At 46.7% G+C, this 22,764-nt stretch overlaps 1 protein-coding gene across 1 annotated transcript in view; it reads left to right on the top strand.

The window, feature by feature from the left end:
* The window catches only part of LOC138583003 (polycystin-1-like), a 569,194-nt gene that overhangs the window by 454,778 nt on the left and 91,652 nt on the right, over window positions 1–22,764 (top strand). The window contains exons 38-40 of the mRNA XM_069654860.1: window positions 25–216; window positions 1,430–1,584; window positions 21,022–21,146. Coding sequence (XP_069510961.1) covers window positions 25–216; window positions 1,430–1,584; window positions 21,022–21,146 — 472 coding nt within the window. The remainder of the gene's footprint in view (window positions 1–24; window positions 217–1,429; window positions 1,585–21,021; window positions 21,147–22,764) is intronic.

Raw genomic sequence — 22,764 nt, 5'->3', positions numbered from 1 at the left:
TTGCTTTGTCACCCTGCATCCCAGGTGGTCCTCGAGGCGCTGCGAGCTGCACTGCTGACGAAGCCGGTGCACAGTGAGGCAGAGGGGCTGGTGGAAAAGCCCCTCATCAGGACCATTCCAGAGCGGGTGGGGAAGGTGCGCGCACCCTGTGGCTATGGACTGCTCCAGGCCAAGGAAGAGGCCAGGAAAGTGCGTGCCCTCCGGGGGCTCATGAAGGTGAGTCAATCCCAGACGTGCAAATGCCTGCAACCTTGAGCCAGCAGATTGCACCAGTGGTCCTGCCACTACAGTCTCATTCATAAAATCATCTGCCCCACGTTCTCAGTCATATACCCATGCCACCTATGTGACTGCTCACTGCATCTCCTGTTAACCTGCAAAATGTACTTATAACATGTGCTCAAATGGATTAATGTACAACATGTAAATGCTTAACCCACTTGTACCTCGCTGTAGCTAAGTTCCCCTCAAGTAGCAACAACGGACAGCTCTTAGTTCTGCTGTATGTTTAGTTTTGCTCTGTGTTTGTTAGTCTGCGCCCATCAGCCTTCGGGTACCAGGTGCGCATTACAAATTTCATAACATAACATAACAAGTAACAGTGCCATGATGCCCAAGGGCTGTTTGTGCGCTATACAAATGTAAAAATAAATAAATAAATAAATATAACCCGTGTGCATCCTTATTCATACACCCTCTGCCTTGCGCCCTCAGTGGACAGACAACCTCATCCCTGCACCCATGGTCTGACATCCTCATTATAACTACACCATCCTTACACACTCAGTCACATGTCTTCATTTGTACAACTTCAGTCTCCCTTCCTCAGCGAGTCACACAGTCTTACACCATCTACCTTGCATTCTCATGCTTATGCCCCCAACCTTGCACCCTCACCCTATCATCACCCCTCTAGAGCCTCACTCGATACCCCTACACTTCCTCCCTCCCACTTCTAACAGTGATCTTTATTGGCCCGCCTTCCATCCTGACAACACTCACGTTGGTGCACTTTCATCCTTAAGTGTCTACCTTGCATTAAGTAGTGCAAGGTTGACGTTTGAGGATCGATGAGACGCCTTACCCCTTGAAGCACAAACCCTTATCCTTACAGTGTTATCCTTATGCCATCATCATGGCAGCCTCCTGCTAGCACCTTCATCTGTACCCACTTAAGTGGCATACTGTCAAAACACACTTTCTGATACCCACCTCACCTTACATCCCTTCTAAGCACGTTCTCTTGTGAGCAACACAAACACCTCCAGTCTTGCACCTTCACTGCACGTGCTTCACCGCCATCTATGCCGGCTGCCTTTGGTAATTGTGTCGACGATACATTGTTGTATTTGTGTTGCTTGGATTTGAAGTAATGCTAGGTATGTGTTTGGCTTGCTCCACCCTCTTCTCTGATTTCTACTTTCCTCAGAGTTGCCTCCTTCACATGCTGTTCTTGCTGGTGGTGCTGGTTGTGAATTACCAGGGTTGTATCCATGACAGCAATATCCGGCTCCTGCACACTGCCATCAAGCGGTCCATCACCGCGGAAACAGCAAATGGGCTGGTCTTCACATCGATTCAAGGGTAATACAGGCAGAGACTGGAGTGCTAGGGCGGGACAGCAAGGACACGAGAAGGGGTAGGAAGGGGAATGGTTCGGAGAAACCAAGACAGTGAGCATGGACTGGCCAGTGGGAGGGAAGAGGATGGGGTGAGGTGAGGAGCACACAAGAAGCAAATTAGGGACATGGCAGTAGACGCGATACATAGAGAATGGGACATGAGAGGGGACATGGTAAAGGGCAGGTATTGGCAAGGGGAACAGAGGGTAGGAAGGCCCACCCAACAATTGTAAAGGCCCACTAAGCTGCGTTGAGTGGGCATTTACAGATGTCAGTAGCAGAGCACAGGGGCGACGGCGATAGTCAGGCTCTCCAGCTCCCCTGTGCAAGTCAGGAACCAGGAAGCTCTCACTGCAAGGATTGCATGAATCTATGTATGCATGCATGCAATGGGGGTGTCTCTGCAAGTGTTGCGTGTATGAATAAGTGTAGTTGAATGGTGTGTATGGATGCAAGTGCATGCTAATAAGAAAGCAGCGTGTACATTCTAGGTGCTTGGGTGAATGACTGAGAGAAGCTGTTTGGGTGCATGACTGATGCTTGATTGTGCATGAAAGTGCGTGTACCTGTGAGGCTGAGGCCGGGTGGGGGGCATTGGTGTATGGGTGTTTCTTACCAAGGCATATTTTGCTGGAACATTTGGGCAAAGCAAAGCCAACTTGATGAGTGTTATTATTTGGAGGGGGGTTGGGCTAGTGATGGGTACTACAATGGGGCAAGCAGCCTGGATCTTTTCATCTTTTCATACTGTGGGATGGAATTATGCAGCTACATTAAAGGGCAAAGCCAACATGATGAGCTATCTTAAATGGGGGAACTGAGGGTATTTGTGAAGCCTGCAAGGACATGTTTTCATACTGTGGAACAGCATTTTTTTACCGGTGTTAAGGGGAACACCAATATGATGATTGTGGTTTCATGAGGAGGTGGGGCATTTGTGCAGCCAGCAAGGAAATGTTTTCTAACTGTAGCATGGCATTTTCTTACTGGTGTTACAGTCAAAGTCAGCGTGATGGGTGTTCTTACATGGGGGAGAGGCAGTTGTACAGCCTGCAAGGACATTGTTTCTTACTATGCCATGGTCTTGTATACTGGCTTTAAGGGCAAACATAACATGGTGATTGGTGTTATATGGGGAATATTTCTGCAGACATTGCGGACATGTTTTCCTACTTTGGCATAGCTTTTTTGCTGGTATTACGGACAAAGACAACATGATGAGCGTTCTTATATGGGGAGATGAGGGCATTTGTGAAGCTACCAAGCACATGCTCTCTTACTGTGGAATGACATTTAGTTACTGGTGTTAAGGGCAAGGCCATCTCGATGATTGCTCTTACATGGGTGTGCAGCATTTTTGCATCCTGCAAGTAAGTGTTTTCTTACTGTGGCATGGCATATGTACTGGTGTTAAGTGCAAAGGCAACCAGATGAGGGTTCTTACATGGAGCGAGGCGTTGTTGTGCAGCCAAAAAGAACAGGTTTTCTTACAATGTCATAGCATTATTTATGCGTTTCAAGGTCAAAGCCAACAGGATGAGTGTTCTTACATGGGGGAAGGCATATTTTCTTACTGTGTCATGACATTTCTACTGGCATTAAAGGCAAAGCTAACAGGAGTATGCTCTGTATGTGGGAATACAATGGATGTATGGGTACAATCTGCCTGGTGGTTTTTACCCTGACAGAATACTGGTATATAGTTGGCAAATGTATCATGAAAATGTGTTGAACAATCCTCATGGGTGCTGCTGGCCACTTGGCATCTAAAGGGTCTTACCTTACAAAACTACTTGTAAACTGTGCAGCTTTTTACCTAATTGTTCACATGTATGCTGTAAAAGGTACCATTTTAACCCTTTATTTGTTTTGAAGGCTCTAGCGTGGAGAAACCCCAAACCCTTTTTGGTGGGCTTGGCATGCATTTAGACCTTCTATAGGTCACCCCTACTCAGCTGGGGGAGAACAAGCCCCCTTACCTCTGTGGGCTCCCTTTGGGTTGCGACCAACTACATTAGTCTCAGACTAACAATACAATCTGCCCACTTGCACCAAACCCACAAGTTTTGACATCACATCATCATAAGTAATGTACATTATTAAATTGTGAAACAGCCATTACACATTGCAAAATATTTAATTGTGAAACAGACAACATGTGATTTGACCCAAAAAAAAGGTCTTCCTTGGGGCATATCTCGATGGTGAATCTAATCTGGGGCCCAGATAAGCATCACCATAATGTGAATGGTATTGTGCTCGCTAAACCATGCTCTACACTGAATCTTTAAAGCATATATTTGAATTTGTCTCAGTTTCCAATTTCTCGATATTACATGGCCTGCATAGGAAGAGCACTTTTTTGGGTGGCTTATAACTTTTCTCCCCCTGGACGAATCCTCACCAAACTTTGCAGAAAAAGTATATGGCCCACTCTGAATTTCTTAGCAAAGTTTCATGAGGTATGGTCAAGGGGGGCAAAGGTATAGGGGGGGTCCCAAAATATATTTTTTTCCCATAGACATAATGGTAAAAAATGTATGTCGCCCCTACAGCCCAAACCGCAGGACGGATTTTCACCAAATGTACGGCAGGAGCGGTGGCTTGATTCCGAAAGTGTGCTTTTGTTAATTTGGTGTAAATCCGTCCAGTAGTTCTTTTCTAAATTACCAAAATGTAAGGCAACCAAATCAGTGATATCTATCTCTGCGGACTCACTTCCCTGTTCGGTCCACAGACTGGCCTCCTCTGATTGGCTGATCAATTCGCAGACTTTTGCGTGGTCCGCGGACATCGGAACGCGCCCGCTCATTGGGTCGTGAGAAAACGTGACATGCGTCGGTTTTCCAGAAATGCCCGCCATCTTGGATTCGCAGATTATTTTGGGGTCCGCGGACACCGCGGTGAAAACATTTTAAAAAAGCAGCATTTCACTTGTCAAACTCAACAAACAATCTATGGGGATGTGGGGGGATGAGGATTGGTTTGGATTCGCCATAAGAAGCCATAAACGGGTTGTTTCACCCCCCACAAGTCAGCAAACACTTCAGATGTCCTGGGGCAGTCCTGTGATGTTCGCAGACACTTTAGATGTCCTTGGACATCTGTACCTCTTTCTGCATTACAGGGTTGGGGAAAAGCAGTTTCTGGATGGCTTATAACTTTTGCGCCACTCAATGAAACTGCATGTAATTTTGCAATTTCATTCTAAAACGAATTCGGAATGGTTTTGGAAAGTTTTGCGGGATTCTGTCAAGAGGGGGCAACATTAGAGGGGGGGTCCCAAAATATTGTAAAGTCATATAAAAGTGGTGTCATTTGACAAATCTGCACAACATTTGGCAAAACGATTTTGGATCTAGATATAAATGGTTTTCTAAAGTTTGGTGGGATTTTCTCAAGAGGGGCGAAATTAGAGGGGGGTTTCAACATTTTTAGATGGCTTATAACTTTTTTTGCGATTTGACGCATGTGGACAAAAGATTTGAGAACGATTATAGACCCAACCTTCAATGTTTGTGTAAAGACTGAATAGATGTTGTCAAGTGGGGGCTAAGTTATATTACTATTGTATGTACATACATTTTGACACTTTTTAAAAAATAACTTGTGAGGAGCATTGGCAAGGACATTAAAGCATGGTTTTGCAAATGTGCATGTGTTTTATTTTTTGACAAGTGTAATAATGTAGGTACAAAAAATAGTCATATACCTTTGGTGACTGAGGTATAGCCTGTGACCGTGGGCAGTAGCCAGCTTGTCTGGGTCATGGCATAAGGTCATGACGCGGACAATCTGGCTACTGGCCATGACTGCTAGGGACGAAAAATGGTGTTAAAGTGGCTATGTCTACCTGGGACCGGCTATGTGGTAAAGTTATTCGGAGGTAGGATAGGTTTGAAAGGGAAAAAAGTGCTTGTGGTAATTTGTTCATAGGGTTTTGCAGGCTGCCATGGCAAGGGAAGAGGGACTGTGTACGGAGCCCCGCCTTCTCTTTCCATGTTGGCTGTCTTGGAAAAGGATTTTCATTCCTTCTTACAGCGCGGTGTCCCGTTATAGGAAGTAAAATCTATGTTTTAGCACCCTGGGTTCCCGCTTTGGGAACCAGAGGTGCTAATTGCCTTTATCCCCCATTTCAGGGGCTGCAATGGACGATAATGGTCCGTAGCCCACCTTATTTATTTATTTATAATGCACCAATGCCCGCAGACATCAGGCTGTGTGGTTACAGTATTTGTTGAGGAAGATGAGGTGGAGGAACACAGCTTACTACTTGCTGAGAAAGGAACAACTTTTCTGAGAGCATTGCGGTCATTGGGTTTGGTATGGCGGCGCATGGAGGTGGTCCCGTAGGAGTACTGTCCAGGTAGTCTGCGAATGAGTACAAAATTGCACTCAGTGCATTTCACTTTGATAGCTTTAGCCTTTGGTACACTCCCAACAGTAGCAAAGAACTGGCACACCCATGATTCGATCTTGGTGCTAGAAGTAGGCACTTCCTCTACCTCATCTCCTTGGTCCTCTTCATTGTCTTTGAAAGTACTGCACTTTTTTTGTTGTGAAGGTCCTCCAGCTGGTGTTGGTGGTGGCTCTTGGGGAGGAGGGATGGCAATAACTGATGCCATTTTTAAGATAAATAGCAGTTTTGATAAAATTCTTCCAAATATGTACTGTGTACTAGATTGATAATGGATAATGAGTACAAAAAGGTGTAGGAGGTGTGCAAGGGGAATCTTGAAGTTGAAAGTTCCTAGATCAGTAGAAAATGCAGTTCCGAATTGTCCGCGAAGGACAGATCTTATTGTGAAGTGTGGATGGGTTCTCAGACACGTCATCATGCCGCGCGCCAGCGTATGGTCATGTGGCACTGTCCGGAAGTTCCGCAATGAAGTCAGATGTTCGTAGACGTCTACGGATGCAAAACTAGTTGAAATAGTTGCAAAAAGTGTATCGAAGTATTAAAAATTATTCTAGATAGTGGGAAATGGCAGAGTTTTAAGGTGACACTTTGTAAATTAGACACACATATTGTTATATTTGGTAAGTATGATATTAGTAAGTTGTAGGAAAATAGCATGCAGTGGTAAAAACCCATGAAATTCAATGAAAAAAGTTTGTTAAAGGGACGTTATGGTTAAGTTGCACTAATAAAAACCTATGAAATTTAGTAAAAAACGTTGTTAAAAGGACGTTATGGTTACAAGTAAAATAAAAAAAAACTGTAATTCGCCAGTTATGGTAGCTAAGGAACCATAACTTGCGCCACCACCGTGCACTGCTAAGACTAACACCCAGGACTTCAAAGATGACATCGCAAATATCATTGATGACATCACTGATGACATCACATGTCTAGCCCCTTCTTTTTTGCTCACTGCCATATCTAGGCCAGGTCGTTTTATTTACTGACAGTCAGAAACTTAACTTTCAAAAAGTATTACATTTATAGATATTGCTATTCTCAAATGTTCTTACACTACTTTCCTTAGAATTTAATTGCATCTTATGATGTACATATCTAGGGGAAGAGGCAGGCCTGAAACACAGCAATAATGTTTGTGTGTGAATACAATCATGTAGATTATACTCAGCCCAGCAGAATCTGGGCTGAGTAAGCCATTGGCCCCTGAAGCTCTTTTATCGTCTACAAACATGAAGGGATATGCAGCTTCTGCAGTTTTCTACAGAGAGCATGGCGTAAATTGAAAGACTTCACCTGGAGGTGTAATACCATTCAGGCGAGGTCATCTATCTGGCAGAGGACGAATGTGAGAATTGACGGAAATCCCTTTTTTTGGCCTCACTTGTATTTGGTCGGAGTAGATTGGGTGGGGGACCAGATTGTGAACAGCACATTGGTCCCTTTTAAGACATTAACTACATTAAAGGATCTCCAGGGCTGTACCTATGGTGTATTACGTAACTCAAGGGTGGCTGTGGGTGGGGTAGAGGTGGTGGAGGATGCTGTGCTCAGAATGTAGTTGAACAGCCTGAAAGTTAAAGGTCATTCTGCCTCCAACATGTATACGTTCCTGATGGCCTATAGATGTCCGACAGAGCAACTTCTCAATGCTTGGTCTGAATCATTGGGTACAGCTGGGAGGTCGGAGAAGATTTGTGGCAACGTGGCCTTAACTTCATTGAATCTTGGGGAGAGTGAACGTCAGGTGAACATTCTGAACAATGTTTATTGGTCTCCTGTTAAGATGCGTGCATGCACAGAGTGGACTCTTTTGAGCACATTATGTGGGGGGACTGCTCCAAGGTGAGCTCTTTCTGGCATGAGGTCACTGTCTCTATGAACCGGGTCTTAATGACAGACCTTGAACTTGACTTTCAAACAACGATTTTGGGGAAAGAAGTTCTTTTGGAAGATTTAAGTTACCCTAAAAAATGCTGTTTTTTTAGAACTGCCCTATCTGCTAAGAAAGTCATTTTGAGAGATTGGAAAAGTGTTGTTCTTCCCTCTAAGTCAGCCTGGGTTGAGGATCTGCTTAAAACATTACTGTTGGCGAGGGTGATTTTATGTAAACAGAAGAAATTGAGCTTATATTAGGGAAACTGGGGGAGGTTTTTGGAGTTGGTGTGATATGTGGTCTTGTGCTGTGTTCTCCTGGCCTGTTTGTTTATCTCTTTGTGTTGTTTCATTGCATTGTTGTAAATAAGTTAATAAACATGTGAATACAAAAAAAACTTGTCTCCTGCAGGTTTGGTATAAATCCGTCCAGTTTTTGCTGTAGATAAGAGCAACACTTCCCAGTGAAAATTTGAATGGTAAATGCAACGTTTGAGACACACTTTCACTACCCCTCACCTCATAGATTATTCTTTGCAAAGGCTTTGTTCAGTTTTGTCTAACGATGCCAATCATTGGCATATTAGCGTCTCACAAAGTGCTCTTTGATGGTGGAGTCCATCAAAACCATAGCAAATAGTCCATTCATACACATTCACTTGCTTAGGCGATTAGTGTCACAAAACACAAACACCACTGTACTCATTTATTGCACATCCAAGTATTTCTATACAGTAAGTAAAACTGCTGCAGAAACTATTTAAAAGCCGTATATTAAATTCACAATTAGGTCATAGCATCAGAGTAAGAATGGTTCCTCCTGTGTTTCCATACAATCTCGAGCCTACCACGAGAGCATCAGTAGTGAAGTAGAAAGGCAGAGCTGGGGGGGGCTCTGACCTGACACCTGTACATGCAAGGATGGTCAGTGCTGCTTCTTCAATGGAGCTCCAAAGGAGAGAGTTCTGAATCTCTGATTACAGGCATCTGGAGAAGCTAAGGGTCCCTTGATACCTGGCGCACACTTATTCCCCTGAGCTGTGACTCCCCCTCCCCCAACCTTATCTAGTGCACCATTCTAGCCCATTGATTACAAGGAGTCAAAGGCTCTTTTCTCTGTATATCGTGGTTTTTTTGAAGTAACTTACTCCGTTGTAATTTACTTCAACAGAATCACTTTTTGGGGAACCAAATACATAAATATGTTGTTACCTCTGACCCTCATCCACTTTAGGGCGGATGAGGGTCAGAGGTGGTAGTGGAGGCGGCGTGCAGGGAGGGTGGAGGCAGGTTCTAGGAGGAACCCACCCCATTTCTTTTTAAAACAACCTCCCCATTAAAAAAACGAATACAAATGTGAACTGATTCTGTCAAAGTAAATTACCAGGGAGTCATTTAGTCCAATAACACCTCATAGAAGCATTTTCTCAAAATCCTTGATTTGGAGGGTTGGAATTCTTTCCAATGATCTCTTTGGTTTGTGAGCAAGCACGCTTTTATAGAGCTTGTGCGCTCTTTGTGCCACGCCCAACTGTCTGCTGGGGCAACGTGTAACCCCTATAGTGTTTGGGTCCCATCTACGGGCTTTCTCTGGGAGAGAACCAAGCCTATTGTTAGGCAGATTGTTCTGTCTGAGTTCATTTTAGGGCCCACACATATTCCCTTGGTTAATAAGAAATTATAGTGTAATTTTTTTGAGTCATGACTCTTCAAGGGGTAGCGCGGTCTGAGCAGTCAAGACATCTGTTCAGAAAGAGAGCTGGTTTAAGTGTATAGGAAAAACGTTTGAAAAATACACAACAGGTCAATGTGGACTTGGGCAGATGTCCCCCAGCCCCTCCAGCACCATTGGGACAACATTGATTCTTTCACTCCAACCTTGGCCGATCTCTGCAACCACTCTTTTGCCACTGGAGTTTTCCCCTCTCCTCTCAAGCACTCCCTTGAGTGCTTGAGAGGAGAAAGTATTTTGCTGACCCCTCCGTTCTGGCACACTATCGCCCGATCTCTATCACTCCTTTCCTGGGCAATCTTCTGGAGAAGTTGGCTATCTCCAAGCTAACCCTCCACACCAAAGCTGTTGGTTGCCTCCATGACAATCATTCTGGCTTGAGAGTAGCCAGAGGCACAGAAACTGCTCTCCAGAACCACTGCTCTCTAACCTTGACTCTAACTCTCCCTCTGTCCTCATTCTCCTTGACCTTTCCTCTGCTTTTGACATGGTGAACCACAACATCCTGAGCACTAATCTCTGAGATACCCTGGGCATCACGGATCAGGCTCTAGCGTGGCTATCCTCTTTCCTCTTGGACCGACCTTCCCAGGTTGAACTTGGGTCCTTTCTCTCCACCACCACACTCTCCAGATGTGTTCCCTAGGGCTCTAACCTCTCATGCTGGTTTTTCAATGTCTACCTGGCCCCCTCGGCCCTCCTGATCTCTACCTTTTCCTCTAGCTTTCAGTGTTACGCGGATGACACCTCCACCTCCTCCTTGCCCATCCCTGACTGTCTATCCACTATTCAGGCATGGTGCCATTCATACCTTGCATGGTATAATGGGAGCGAGGGCTGCAGAGGTGTCCCCCGCTTCCATTGGAAGGATTGGGGGCCAAAGGGGTAGATGTCAGATAAACATGATGCAGTTTGGGAAACGTCATTTTATGAAACTGTCAAATTCAACAAGTTGTGCAATGGTGCCATCGTGTGGAATTTGACAGTATTGTAAGATTTTTTCAATCAAAGAAGTCGAAAAATATATTACCCTATTGTTTATATATTTCAGGTGACATCCGGTTTTTTAGAACACACTATACAACCAATTAGTTCAGTATAAAAAGTACACTTTTATTTTATGCAAAGCACAGTACAACATTTGATACAAAAATATATAGTTGTTTCTTTTTTACTGTTTTAGACCCCTATCACCAGGTCAAAATAACAACACATTCAATACAAAAATGCACATTTAGAAAACAATATTGAACAATTGTTTTTACAACAAAACAGTGCCAACATACAACATTCAATAGATTAGTTTGTTGTGTTTTCCATCAAACCCAACAGGTTTCTGTCAAGGAGACCTTTTACGTCAGACATTCATCAGGGGATATCCAGTTCTTTTATTCTGTGTCCAACCACTTGTATCCTGAGAGAGGGTTACACTTTTCAAACACTGCCTAGTTAGCGATACACGATTCCACTCAATGGGAAGTACACATTTCACACCAATCCCTGTCACTCGGATTGAATAATTTCATCAAAGACCCTTCCAATGGGTACAAAATGGCACACTTTGTTAAATATGTCCTAAAAGCACCTCAGATGGGTAGCAGTCAGAGGAGAGCACATAGCTGGTTGGCGCCAATGACTTACTTGCTGGCCTCACAAATAGTATTTTTTAGTCCATTAAAGGCACTGCTCCTCTTGGCTGCGGAAACCCCCAAACTTCCCCATTTGAACTAACACTACCCCTCTTTATTAACTCATATGGCCATTCACTTTCCAAATGTGATTATGAAATCCAATTTCGTAATCAGGCAGCATTGCTCATTTTCATTACACACATGTTGAAATGCTTCACAGCCAAGAGTCCCTTACCTCTCCATATGCCATAACAATAATCATGATTGTTCATAAGAAACATTTTGATAGCCCCTATATTGGGAACAAACACTGAGAAATAACTTGTTCATTGGGATTGTTCCCACTCAGGAGGATCTACTTTTTAGCTTGCTGTACCTTTCACAGCAGAGCAATAGCCATTGGCATATCAGTCTGGTCCTAACAACAAGGACAGTGCAGCACTGAAATGCTGTGTCTGTTGTCAAGTCAATGACTATTGAACATCTTGGGAACTAGGAGTGAAAGGCTCCCCAGGTTCTTGATGACCACCTACAACAGATGGCATCCATCCTTTGCACTCAAACCCCAGGGGAAGCTTTAGCGAAGTACTGCCATGACTACGCACAGGTGGATGGGAAGGACTGGCTTTCTAGGACTATGGAGCGTACCCATCTATCCGTATCTCAAATACCGCAGCAGAGCTTGGAGGGGTATTCAGGGACAGGAGGCCACCATTGTAATGCTGCAGAAGAGGCAGGAGTGACAATGTAGCAGTGGGAAACCTCCACAACATTCTCCAACAGTCCAATGGTTTCATATAGCATCAAGCCCTGCATTGTGGGTCCAGCTTTGTCGTTAACAGCCCACGAGCCTGTGCCTTTGAAGGACTGAGGGAAGGAAGGGTTCAGTGCCATTAACGCCACACAATTTGGGAATTTTCGCTATTATCACCCACTTGCCGGGTGTTGATATTGTATTTGTTTTAAAAAAAATAAGGAAACCCTGACATACCAATGAAAGCAGGCCTCCATGTGGAGCCTGTCATGTCATGACTGTGCGGGCTCAGCGCCCTCCCTCATCGTTATGTGATATTGCCCACGTTTGGGCGAGGACATGGGAGAAGTGGCTTTTGGATAGGAAGGGGCGGGACATGGGACCCGGGTTTTGGGAAAGGAATCAGTTTGAGTTGTAAAAGCTTAGAATATTGACGCTGATATTCCACCGCTGTTACACGTCTGTGTTATTTACCAGAGGCCTCCCTGAATGGGCGGTCCCCTACTCGACGCTGACCGCTCGACTTTACACTGGTGATGAGGTCCAGGTTGAGAGCAAAAACGCAGGCAGCACGCATGTGGTCCCGGGTGCTTGCAACTGCGCAACGCCAGAGGGTGCCATCGAGCATGAGCCACGCGCATCGGCATGCCTCCATCTGCAGAAAGGCAAAGCCCACATCATGGCTCCACAGTACGAAGGGGGTGAAGATACTGCCAGCGTCCCTGCACAATTGACAGGAGCGCACACAGCGCGCAAGTCTCCAGGCCCCACACGTGTTCCCTTTTGTGCTTGCAACTGCGCAACGCCGGAGGGGGCCATCAGGCACGAGCCATGCATGTCTGCGCGCCTCCTGCTGCAGAAAGGCAAAGCCCACATCACAGCTCCAAGGTACAAAGGGTGGGGAGAAACTGCCAGCCTCCCTGCACAATTGACAGGAGCGCACACAGCGTGCAGGTCTCCAGGCCCCACATGTGTGCCCCCCGGCCAGCAAAGACACACACCAAAGGGGCAGGAAAAGTCAAGAGGGGCCAGCAAAAGCCCACACCACAGGAACAGAAAGGGCCAAGAGGGACACAGCCCAGGGACTTAGGAAGGACCCACTGGAAAAAGACAGCGCTACCACACTCATGTAGTGCCCACATCACATACCGGCACAACAGGCAGAGGGTAGGAAGGCCCTTCGTATCCTTCAACTGTAACTAACGTCCTCAGAGAGCCACAGAATGCACACCATGTCAGATGATGATGTCACATCCACATCAGGCAGTGGAGCCTCAGGACCCGTCCTCCCTTCGGGTGGAGGATCTCAAGTACTGCACCTACCCCATGCATTCCACCTACGTGACACCAGCATCCTGGGACCACGATGGACAACCTGGCTATGAGATTTCAAATTTGACATAGGAGCCATAGGGCTCAATGACGACGAAAGACTCAAAAACAAGCTGTCTATGGCAGTGGGACCGGTGGTTAGATATATTGCTGGTGAATTACTCAACCTTGAAACAGCATCTTACCAGGACTTACACACCAAACTATCAGAATACTTTGTACCCCTTACCAACTTCGACAATGAAAGACACATCTTTCATACGATGTGCCAAGACAAAGGAGAATCTCTTCATAATTTTGTCATGAGAGTAAGAATAAGATTGAAGCACTGCGAATTCCATCGATATTCAAAGGAAGAGACCTTAAGGTCCCAGGTCATAGCTGGCTGTGACTCTCAAGCATTCCATAATAAACTCCTGCAGTAGAATCCCAGCTAGATAACCTGGGCAAGGTCACGATACAACCGAAAGCCCATGAACCTGAAACCATCAACAAACTATACATCACCACACCAAACCAGCCGACTAGATGCTCGGAGGCCACATGCTTCAGGTGTGGATACAAACGCCCTCACACAGGTGAATGCCCAGCCCTGGGCCAAAAATGAGCCGCATGTAGCAGCGACAATCACTTCAGGGCAATCTGCAAAAACGAGCCTACACATCCAACCAGTCGGAGATCACTCAGGGAACGACAGAAGACGATACTGACAAGCCCACACAAAGGTGGACCAGACAGTGTATTTGTGTATGTATTTGTATTTGTTTTATTTGTAGAGCGCGCCTGGCCCAAAGGAATCTGGGCGCATATCTCCTGTTACAGTTACATGTGGACAACAAGGTACAATTACACGTATTTACATAAAAGCATGAGCAAGAGGTAAACAGTCTAAGTAAGCAGTAGGCAGGAACGTAAAAAGGCTATACATAAGGGAAGCAACTGGAAAGAGGGAGATAAAAAAAGCCATTTAAATTAGAACAAACAAAGGACCATAATACGAAATCTCAAGTATAATACAGAGTTAATGTAGAGTGTGCCGGCTTTAGACATCTTGGGTCGCCAGCCATGTCTTGGCTTTGTGCTTAAAAGAGTGGAAAGATGGTTCATTCCTGATAGGGTTGGGCAGGGAGTTCCATAATTTAGCGGTGAGGACAGGGAAGCTCACCCCGCCAGCTTTTTGGAGTTTGTATCTTGGTACGTTGAGACTGTGAGTTTGAGCAGATCTCAGTGGGCCAGGTAGGAGGGGACCTGATTGTTCACACATTTATGTGTTAGAGCGAGCGTTTTGAGTGATAGCCAATGAAGGCTACGCCTCATGTCCAAGATGTGTGAAGATCTAGAGAAGTTAAGGGCAGACCTAATGGCATTATTTTAAGTAACCTGGAGTTTGTTTAATTTGCGTTGACTAGTCCCTAGGTACAGAGCATTGTAGTAATCTAGTTTAGACATACCAACATCCTGGTGAGTATGGTACAATTAGTAGTGGTAAGGAAAGGTCGACTGGCTGAAATCAGTTTGCAGGTGTATGCGGAAGCTGCAATGACAGTGTTGGTTTGTCTGTTGAGCGAAAGTGTGGAATCAAGGTAGATTCTGAGGGTTTTGGTATTATTAGAGACCTGGATGGTGATACCATCAATGTTAAAAGCTTTGAAAGCCGGGTCCAGTCTGTTAAGCTGGTTTTGTGAGCCGAGGATGAGATCTGTCTTTTCATCATTGAGACAGAGCTCATGTTGGGCCATCCAAGCCTGTATGACTTGATAGACCTCATTCAGAGCCTTAGTGTCTATGGTGTGGTCACCTGTAATAGGAATGAGTATCTGGGTGTCATCAGCATAGTTGGTGTATGTGACACCCAGCTAGTCAAGTATGTCAAAAAGTGGTTTGGTGAACATATTATAGAGTGTGGGGGAAACACACGATCCTTGGGGGACCCCACATAGGACTGGTGAAGGTTCGGCCGAGGCGGATGGGGAGAAGACCCTCATGGACCTATTTTTCAAGAACGAACTGATCCAGATGGTGGCTTTGTCTGAGAAATGAGCAGCAGTTATGAGGTGCTGGCAGAGGATGTGGTGGTTGACCAAGTCAAATGCCGCTGATAAATCAAGAAGAGGTAGCAGGGCTAGTTTACCATTATCTTTAGGGTCCTCCCTTTGTGTCTTAAGGTTGATAAGCGCAGTCTCAGTTCCGTGCCTAGGGCGGAAGCCAGATTGTCTGAGGCCGAGGAGATTGTTTGATTCCAGGTAGTCCTATATCTGCAGATAAGTTGCGCGATATAGGATTTTGAGTAGGAAGGGGACGGTGGTGATGGGCCTATAGTTAGTTGGTATACTTGCATCCAAGGTTGTTTTTGTTAAGAGGGGAATGACCCAAGCCTCCTTGAGGTTATACGGGACAGTACCATTATTGAAAGAAGAATTAATAAAAGCTGTGATGAAGGGAGCTAGTTCGTGAGCATGTTCCTGGATGATGGGAGCGGGACATGTATCACCCTGACAATTAGAAGGTTTGAGTTTGCTGATGATACTTTCAACTTCTAAGATGGTAACTGGTGAGAAGTTGAATGGTGCATGAGCATGGGCAGAATGATGGGGAGAAGTTTGTCGCGTGTGATGTCCTTTTTGTTGCTTGTAGATATGGCAGGCACAATGTCTTGTTTAGTATGCATGTCATTGGCTGGGATGTTAAAGGTGATAATGTGATGGTCAGACCACGCACATGGAGTTTTCAGTGTTATATTGATGTTACAGTTAAGGTTGGCTACCCAGTCAAGTGTTCGGCCTTTATTGTGGGTGGGTTCATATAAGCGGTGTGTGAAGCCTAAGTTAGAGAGAGTGCTAGCAGTTTCCAGTGCATGATAATCGTTAGGGTCCAGGAGTCCAAGGTTAAGTGAATCCAGATGGTGGCGGCGTGATGGGCATGAATACAGGTAATCCTACGCTCAGGAAGAATACCAACCACCCAAAAGCTCCAGACACAGTGGCCACAGACGTTATGGGCATCATCACGTGTTGGGCGGTATCCGCCAGGATACCGCCGGGGCTATTAGCGTTACCGCCAAACCCCTGGCGCTATTAGCGCCACAACACAGGTTTTGCGGAACAGTAATTCCCCATTGGGCCCATTCGCAAATTCCCCTTTCCCTGTTGGGCCCAACAGGGAATTTTCGGCGCTACTGCCCTCAGCTCTGAACTGGTAGTAAATCCTGCCAAACGCATGATTTGGTGGACCCTTAAATGGAGTGATAATAGCGTTACTGCCGCATTTAAGGGTTACTGCCAAACTCGTGATGAGGCAGAATGACTGGTACATGGAAATGAGATCTCCCTCAAGCAGTGACTCACCCTCGTCGAGTGAAGACCAGCATAAAAAGGGACATGTGTCGTCCCTGAACAACAGCACAGTGACTCAATACAGTCCGATCCTCACGCTCCAAGTCAATGACACCCCTTTAGAATTCCTCATAGACATGGGGCGACAGTCAACATAATCAGCGAAGAAGCCTACAACACATTCTCCAGGGCACCAAAGCTCAAGAAGTCCACTGTCAACATCTATCCATATGGATCCGCCTCGCCATTACCATGCAAACCTCGGCAATACCATGCAAAGGTGTCATCACACCATGTGCACCCACAAGGCTCACGCAGCGAAGATCCTGCTGAATGTCCTTAAAACAGAAGTGAATAGAGGATGTATACTCAGCTTTAAAACTGTGGTGAAAATGGGCCTTGTACACATCTTATACCAACTAATGGCGCAGAAATACTTTGCAAGGCCCGAAGACATAGAGGCAGCATAACCCAAACCTATTCAAGAAAAGCTAAAAAAATGAAATATCCAGCTACACATCAACCTGGAAGTCAAGCCAGTCGCTCAACACTACAGGGGTATACCTATTAATATGCAACAAGTGGAAGTGGAGATCAGCGAACTACTAAAACAAGTCATTGAGCCTGTGACAGGACCCTCCCCATGAATGTCAACCATAGTACCCAACCCTGAAGAAATCACCTGACGGCTCCTTCAGGCTATGTGTGGCCATGAGGAGGGCAAACGAAGCGATCGAGTGAGAAAGACACCAGGCGCCCAGGATAACTGACATGATACACCAACTGCACAGCAGTAAATATTTCTCAAAGTTGGACCTCACAGAAGGCTATCACCAGCTCGAGATCACCCCCGAGTCGCAGTATATTACCACCTTCGTCACCCACTTGGGTCTGTTCCAGTACAAGCGGCTTAGTTTTGGCATCCCGCCCGAAGCAGAGATCTTTCAAGAGGGAGATCCACAAGGTCATCCGCCATGTCCCCACTGCCTCAACTACTCAGACGAGTTTCAAAATTCAAAAGAAGAGCACAAGGCCCTACATAAGGTCTGCGCAGCACTTGAGGCGGCGGGTCTGATGCTCAACAGAACCAAATGCAAGTTCAGAAAGGGCTCGCTCAGATTCTTCGGCCACATATTCTCGGAGAAAGGTATGCGACCTGACCCAGAAAAGGTAGCGGCACTGAACACTGCCCAGCCACCCCAAAATGTGTCTGAACTTCAATCATTCCTGGGACTCGCAAGCTACTGATCAAGATATCTCCAAGATCATGCAACGGTCAGCAACCCCCTTCGTCTGCTCACGAGGATGGATCAACCCTTTGAGTGGTCAGCCGACAGCCAACACTCCTTTGAAACCATTTGAAACAACATCTTCAAGGTGGATGACATGGCTTACTTCAACGCAGAAAGGAAGATCGAAGTCATAGTTGATGCCAGCCCAGTCAGTCTAGGAGCCATACTAACGCAACAAGACCCCACGGACCCAACCAACATGTTTGTCGTAGCCTATGCCAGCAGGAGCCTCACACCTACAGAACAGGCATACTCCCAGGCAGAAAAGGAAAGCCTGGCAGTAGTGTGAGCCTGCAAGTACTTTCCCTTCTTCCTGTACGGAAAGGCATTCACCATCATTACCGATCTCCAGGCCCTGCTGAAGATATACAGAGACCCCAAAGTGAGAATGCCCCCAAGAATAGCACAATGGGGCCTGAGGCTATAAGACTTCAAATTCAGTATCGTGCATCGCTCAGGCAAAGAAGACAACCATGCTGATTACCTATGCAGAAACCCCACGAGCCCAGCCCAGGTGGACCCTTCCATTGCAGATGCATACATCAATTACGCCATCCTTCACCTGCAACCCCTACCGGTGGATTGGTCCACCCTCAGAAAGGAATCAGAAAGAGACCCGGCCCTCGCAATCATGGCCCACTGCATTACAGCAGGAAAAACATCCCACACGAGACATCAGGCCAGAAATGAGCAGGAATCAGTGAGGGATGACGTAAGATGCATCGAGCTAGTGAAGGACGAACTGACGGTCGTGGACGTCCACATCATCATGACGGGCTGCAAGATGACAATCCCTGAATTTTAAGAGAAAAGACGGTCATACTGGCGCAAAAAGGCCACTAGGTGGTAGTGTCCATAAAACACCTCCTACGCCAAAAAGCATGGTTCCCCAAATTGAACGCCATAATAGAAGAGGTCATAGGCAGGAGCACCATCTGTTCACAAGTGGCACAACCGCCTCACCCCAACCCACTGCAGATGTCCCCACTGCCAGAACGTGTCTGGGAAGAACTGGCCGTGGATTTCCTTGGGCCACTACACAATGGAACATATGCACTCATACTAATTGATGAACACTCCTGTTTTCCTGACACTCAGCTGATTGATTCCACAGCAGCTGCGTGTGTCATCCCTGCACTAGATTGCATGTTGTCAACCTACGGGATACCAAAGATAATAAAATCTGACAATGGCCCGCAGTTCTCCAGCCACGACTTTGAGAACTTTGCACGCTACATGGGGTTCCAGCACAGAAAGATAATGCTGCGCTGGCCCCAAGCCAACAGCATCGTCGAAAGATTCATGGCAAATATCAAAAGAACCCTACAGATAGCCAACATAGTCAACAAGCCATTTGAGCAGGCTCTGTACCAACTCCTGCGCGAATATAGTCACACTTTGCATAGCACCACAGGAGTCAGCACATTGAACCTCATGTTTCACCGAATCATAAGGATGAGATTGCCCGAGGGCCACACTCAAGCACAGACAGTACCCCTAGAACCACAGGCGAGGGCTCGGGACCAGGAAGAGAAAGAAAAAATGAAAGACAAAGCAGGCTCCTGATGAGGAGCGAAAGAATGTGATATAGAACTGGGAGATCACGTGTTGGTACGTCAACCGAAAGTAAGAAAGGACAACCCACATTTGCACTAGAGCGGCTGGTCATAACCAGCGAAAAGGGTACCATGATAACAACAAACGGCGAACAGCAGCAATCCATAACGTGGAATTCCTCCCACTTCAAGAAGCTTGCAGGAAACATACCCCCTGTGTGGGGACACTCATACGGCAGTCAAAATGATCCACTCTCGGACTACTCCTATTAAGGGGATGGCAAGCAGTCAGAAGAGGAAGCCAGCAGTGGAGAGGGACGGTCACCACCACAGACACTCCGCTTCCCCATGAGACATCAATGATGTCATATGAAACCTCAGAGACTGATCGAAGAAATGGGGTGAAATCGTAAGTGATCCAACATGTTAAAAAGAGGGGGAGATGTCATGTTGTGACTGTGCGGGCTCAGCGCCCTCCCACATCATTATGTGGGATGACCCACGTTTGGGCCAGGACATGGGGGAAGTGACATTGGGATAGGGAGGGGACTGGACATAAAACCAGGGTTTTGGGAAAGGAAACAGTTTGTGTTGTAACGGCATAGAATAAAGACGCTGATATTTTAACGGCCGTCACGCGTCTGTGTTATTTCCCGTAGGCCTCCCTGATCGGGCGGCCCCCTTCTCGAGCACTGACTGCTTGACTTTACAGAGCCCCTCTTTCATTTTTGCGGCTGATGGTGCTTGTGCATGCGCTGTTTAGAGGGAGTGAACCGTGGGCCAGAGAAAGGAAGAAAGCGACGAACACGCAGTGAGCATCGAAAGGTGAGGAGTGGCACCGGGAAGGAGAGAGAAGGGGCAGGGCGGGAGGGCCGGGCAGCTGTAGGCACATTGATGCACAAATGAGTGTGGGAGAGGAGAAGTTGCAGCATGGTGGACTATATCACAGAGAGCGCAGACGGTGGCTGTGGGAGTGGTACAGGTGGAACGCACAGAGTTTACGCAGTCACTGCCTTTTCATGTCTAATTCTCCACCTCCTGATTGGTCAGGGCATCGCCCTCTGGTCTTGATGTAAATCATTCCTGCTTTGGGCACCTCCCAGGGACACAGTCATGCAGGGCAAAAGCTTAGCACGGTAAAGCTCACAACCCAATAATTAAACGTCTTTAGATCTGGAACCACCACATGGTTGTTCCTCCACGTGGCACCTCGATCAGGGCCAATCAGTGAAGGTAGGCCTGAGAGCTTTCCTGCCTGTGCCAATAGTATGAAGAGACAAAGGTAGTCATATAAAAACAAGTCATGTGCAGCAGGACAAGTCCCGTTGATGTATGAAAGTGTGCAGGAGGTTGAATCGTTGGGGTGGGGGTGGGGGAGGAACAGCAGTTGGTGATGGCAGTGAGTGATGGGCTGTAGTCTGAGATTCACTGATAATGTGCTTGTCCTCTGACACTGGGATTTGTTTTGTTTGTAGGACTGCTGATCTCTGGCGTTGGATAGACTCAGCTTTACTCCCCCATTTATATGGAGACTCAAGAGCCATCCTGGTAGGAGCCCCACGGATCCGTCAAATATGCTCAACTCCAGACTTGACTGTTGGTAAGCCTGCAGACCAAGCTGAGCAGGAAAGCTAGCTTATGTTGGTAAGCCTGCCGACCACGCTGAGCACGAAAGCTAGCTTATGTTGGTAAGCCTGCCGACCACGCTGAGCAGGAAAGCTAGCTTATGTTGGTAAGCCTGCCGACCACGCTGAGCAGGAAAGCTAGTTTATGTTGGTAAGCCTGCAGACCAAGCTGAGCAGGAAGGCTAGCTTATGTTGGTAAGCCTGCAGACCAAGCTGAGCAGGAAAGCTAGCTTATGTTGGTAAGCCTGCCGACCACGCTGAGCAGGAAAGCTAGTTTATGTTGGTAAGCCTGCAGACCAAGCTGACCAGGAAGGCTAGCTTATGTTGGTAAGCCTGCAGACCAAGCTGAGCAGGAAAGCTAGCTTATGTTGGTAAGCCTGCCGACAACGCTGAGCAGGGAAGCTAGTTTATGTTGGTAAGCCTGCCGACCACGCTGAGCAGGAAAGCTAGCTTACGTTGGTAAGCCTGCCGACCACGCTGAGCAGGGAAGCTAGTTTATGTTGGTAAGCCTGCCGACCAAGCTGAGCAGGAAAGCTAGCTTACGTTGGTAAGCCTGCCGACCACTCTGAGCAGGAAAGCTAGCTTATGTTGGTAAGCCTGCCGACCACGCTGAGCAGGAAAGCTAGCTTACCTTCCTACTATCACCATCCTCTATTTGCCCCCCGTCGCCAGAATCCTCTAAGCCCCACTACATCAGCATCCTCTATCCCCCACCATCACCATTCTTTCTCCCCCTCCATCTCCACCCTCTGTTCTCCTCATCAACATGCATTCTGTGCCATCACCATACTACTCCCCGCACTCTATCCTCCAACCCCCACTCCATCATTTACCTGTATCCCTCCATATTCACCAATCGTTATATCCCCTTCTACCGCCAGTTTATTTCCTCTCATTAACATCTCTTCTCTTGTCTGCCATCACCATGCTACCTCCCACACTTTTAATGACCGTTTATCCTTCTACATCTCCGTCCTCCTACCCCTTCAAGATCCACCCTCCATTCCTCATACCCCATCACCATCCTGAATATCAAGGAATCCATAACCCTCCTCCATCAACTCACCACCTGCAGTTCCATTATCTTCTCCCAATCACTGCACACCCCATATCACCATCTCCCAAGCCCATAATTTCCTCTCCACCCTGTCATCATTTTACCCCATCAAACCCATCACCTCCCCTGCAATGTATTGCCTGTCATCTCTTTTCAATGTTGTCAAGCCTCTGAATCCCAGCGCATACCCTCATCTGACTACCCTCAACCATCCCATAGCCCCACTCATCCACCCACACTCTCTCTCCCTTCCTCCATTTGCCCACCTCCTTACTTTCTATCACCCTCCTTTTGCATCCCTTCCCCTTCCCCTCTATCTTATTGCCTTCTCCTCGTTCCATTTAGCGATCACTAGCAATGATCACACTCCATGCCTTCCTAGTCTCTGGCTTCTCCACCTTGCCTTTACTCTGGTCTTCTCTTACGCCCTCCTCTTTTTTTCCTATTCTTTAGCAATCCTATGCTGCCCTACTCGGCAATCAACTGTCTTTGTTCTGGATTATGACCTCCTCTGATATCGGCTGTGCCTCTTCCCC

Source organism: Ambystoma mexicanum, chromosome 3q, assembly GCF_040938575.1.
Source record: "Ambystoma mexicanum isolate Mex_15411 chromosome 3q, UKY_AmexF1_1, whole genome shotgun sequence".
In the NCBI taxonomy this organism is placed as follows: domain Eukaryota; kingdom Metazoa; phylum Chordata; class Amphibia; order Caudata; family Ambystomatidae; genus Ambystoma; species Ambystoma mexicanum.
This window is presented reverse-complemented; position numbering and strand designations above follow the sequence as displayed.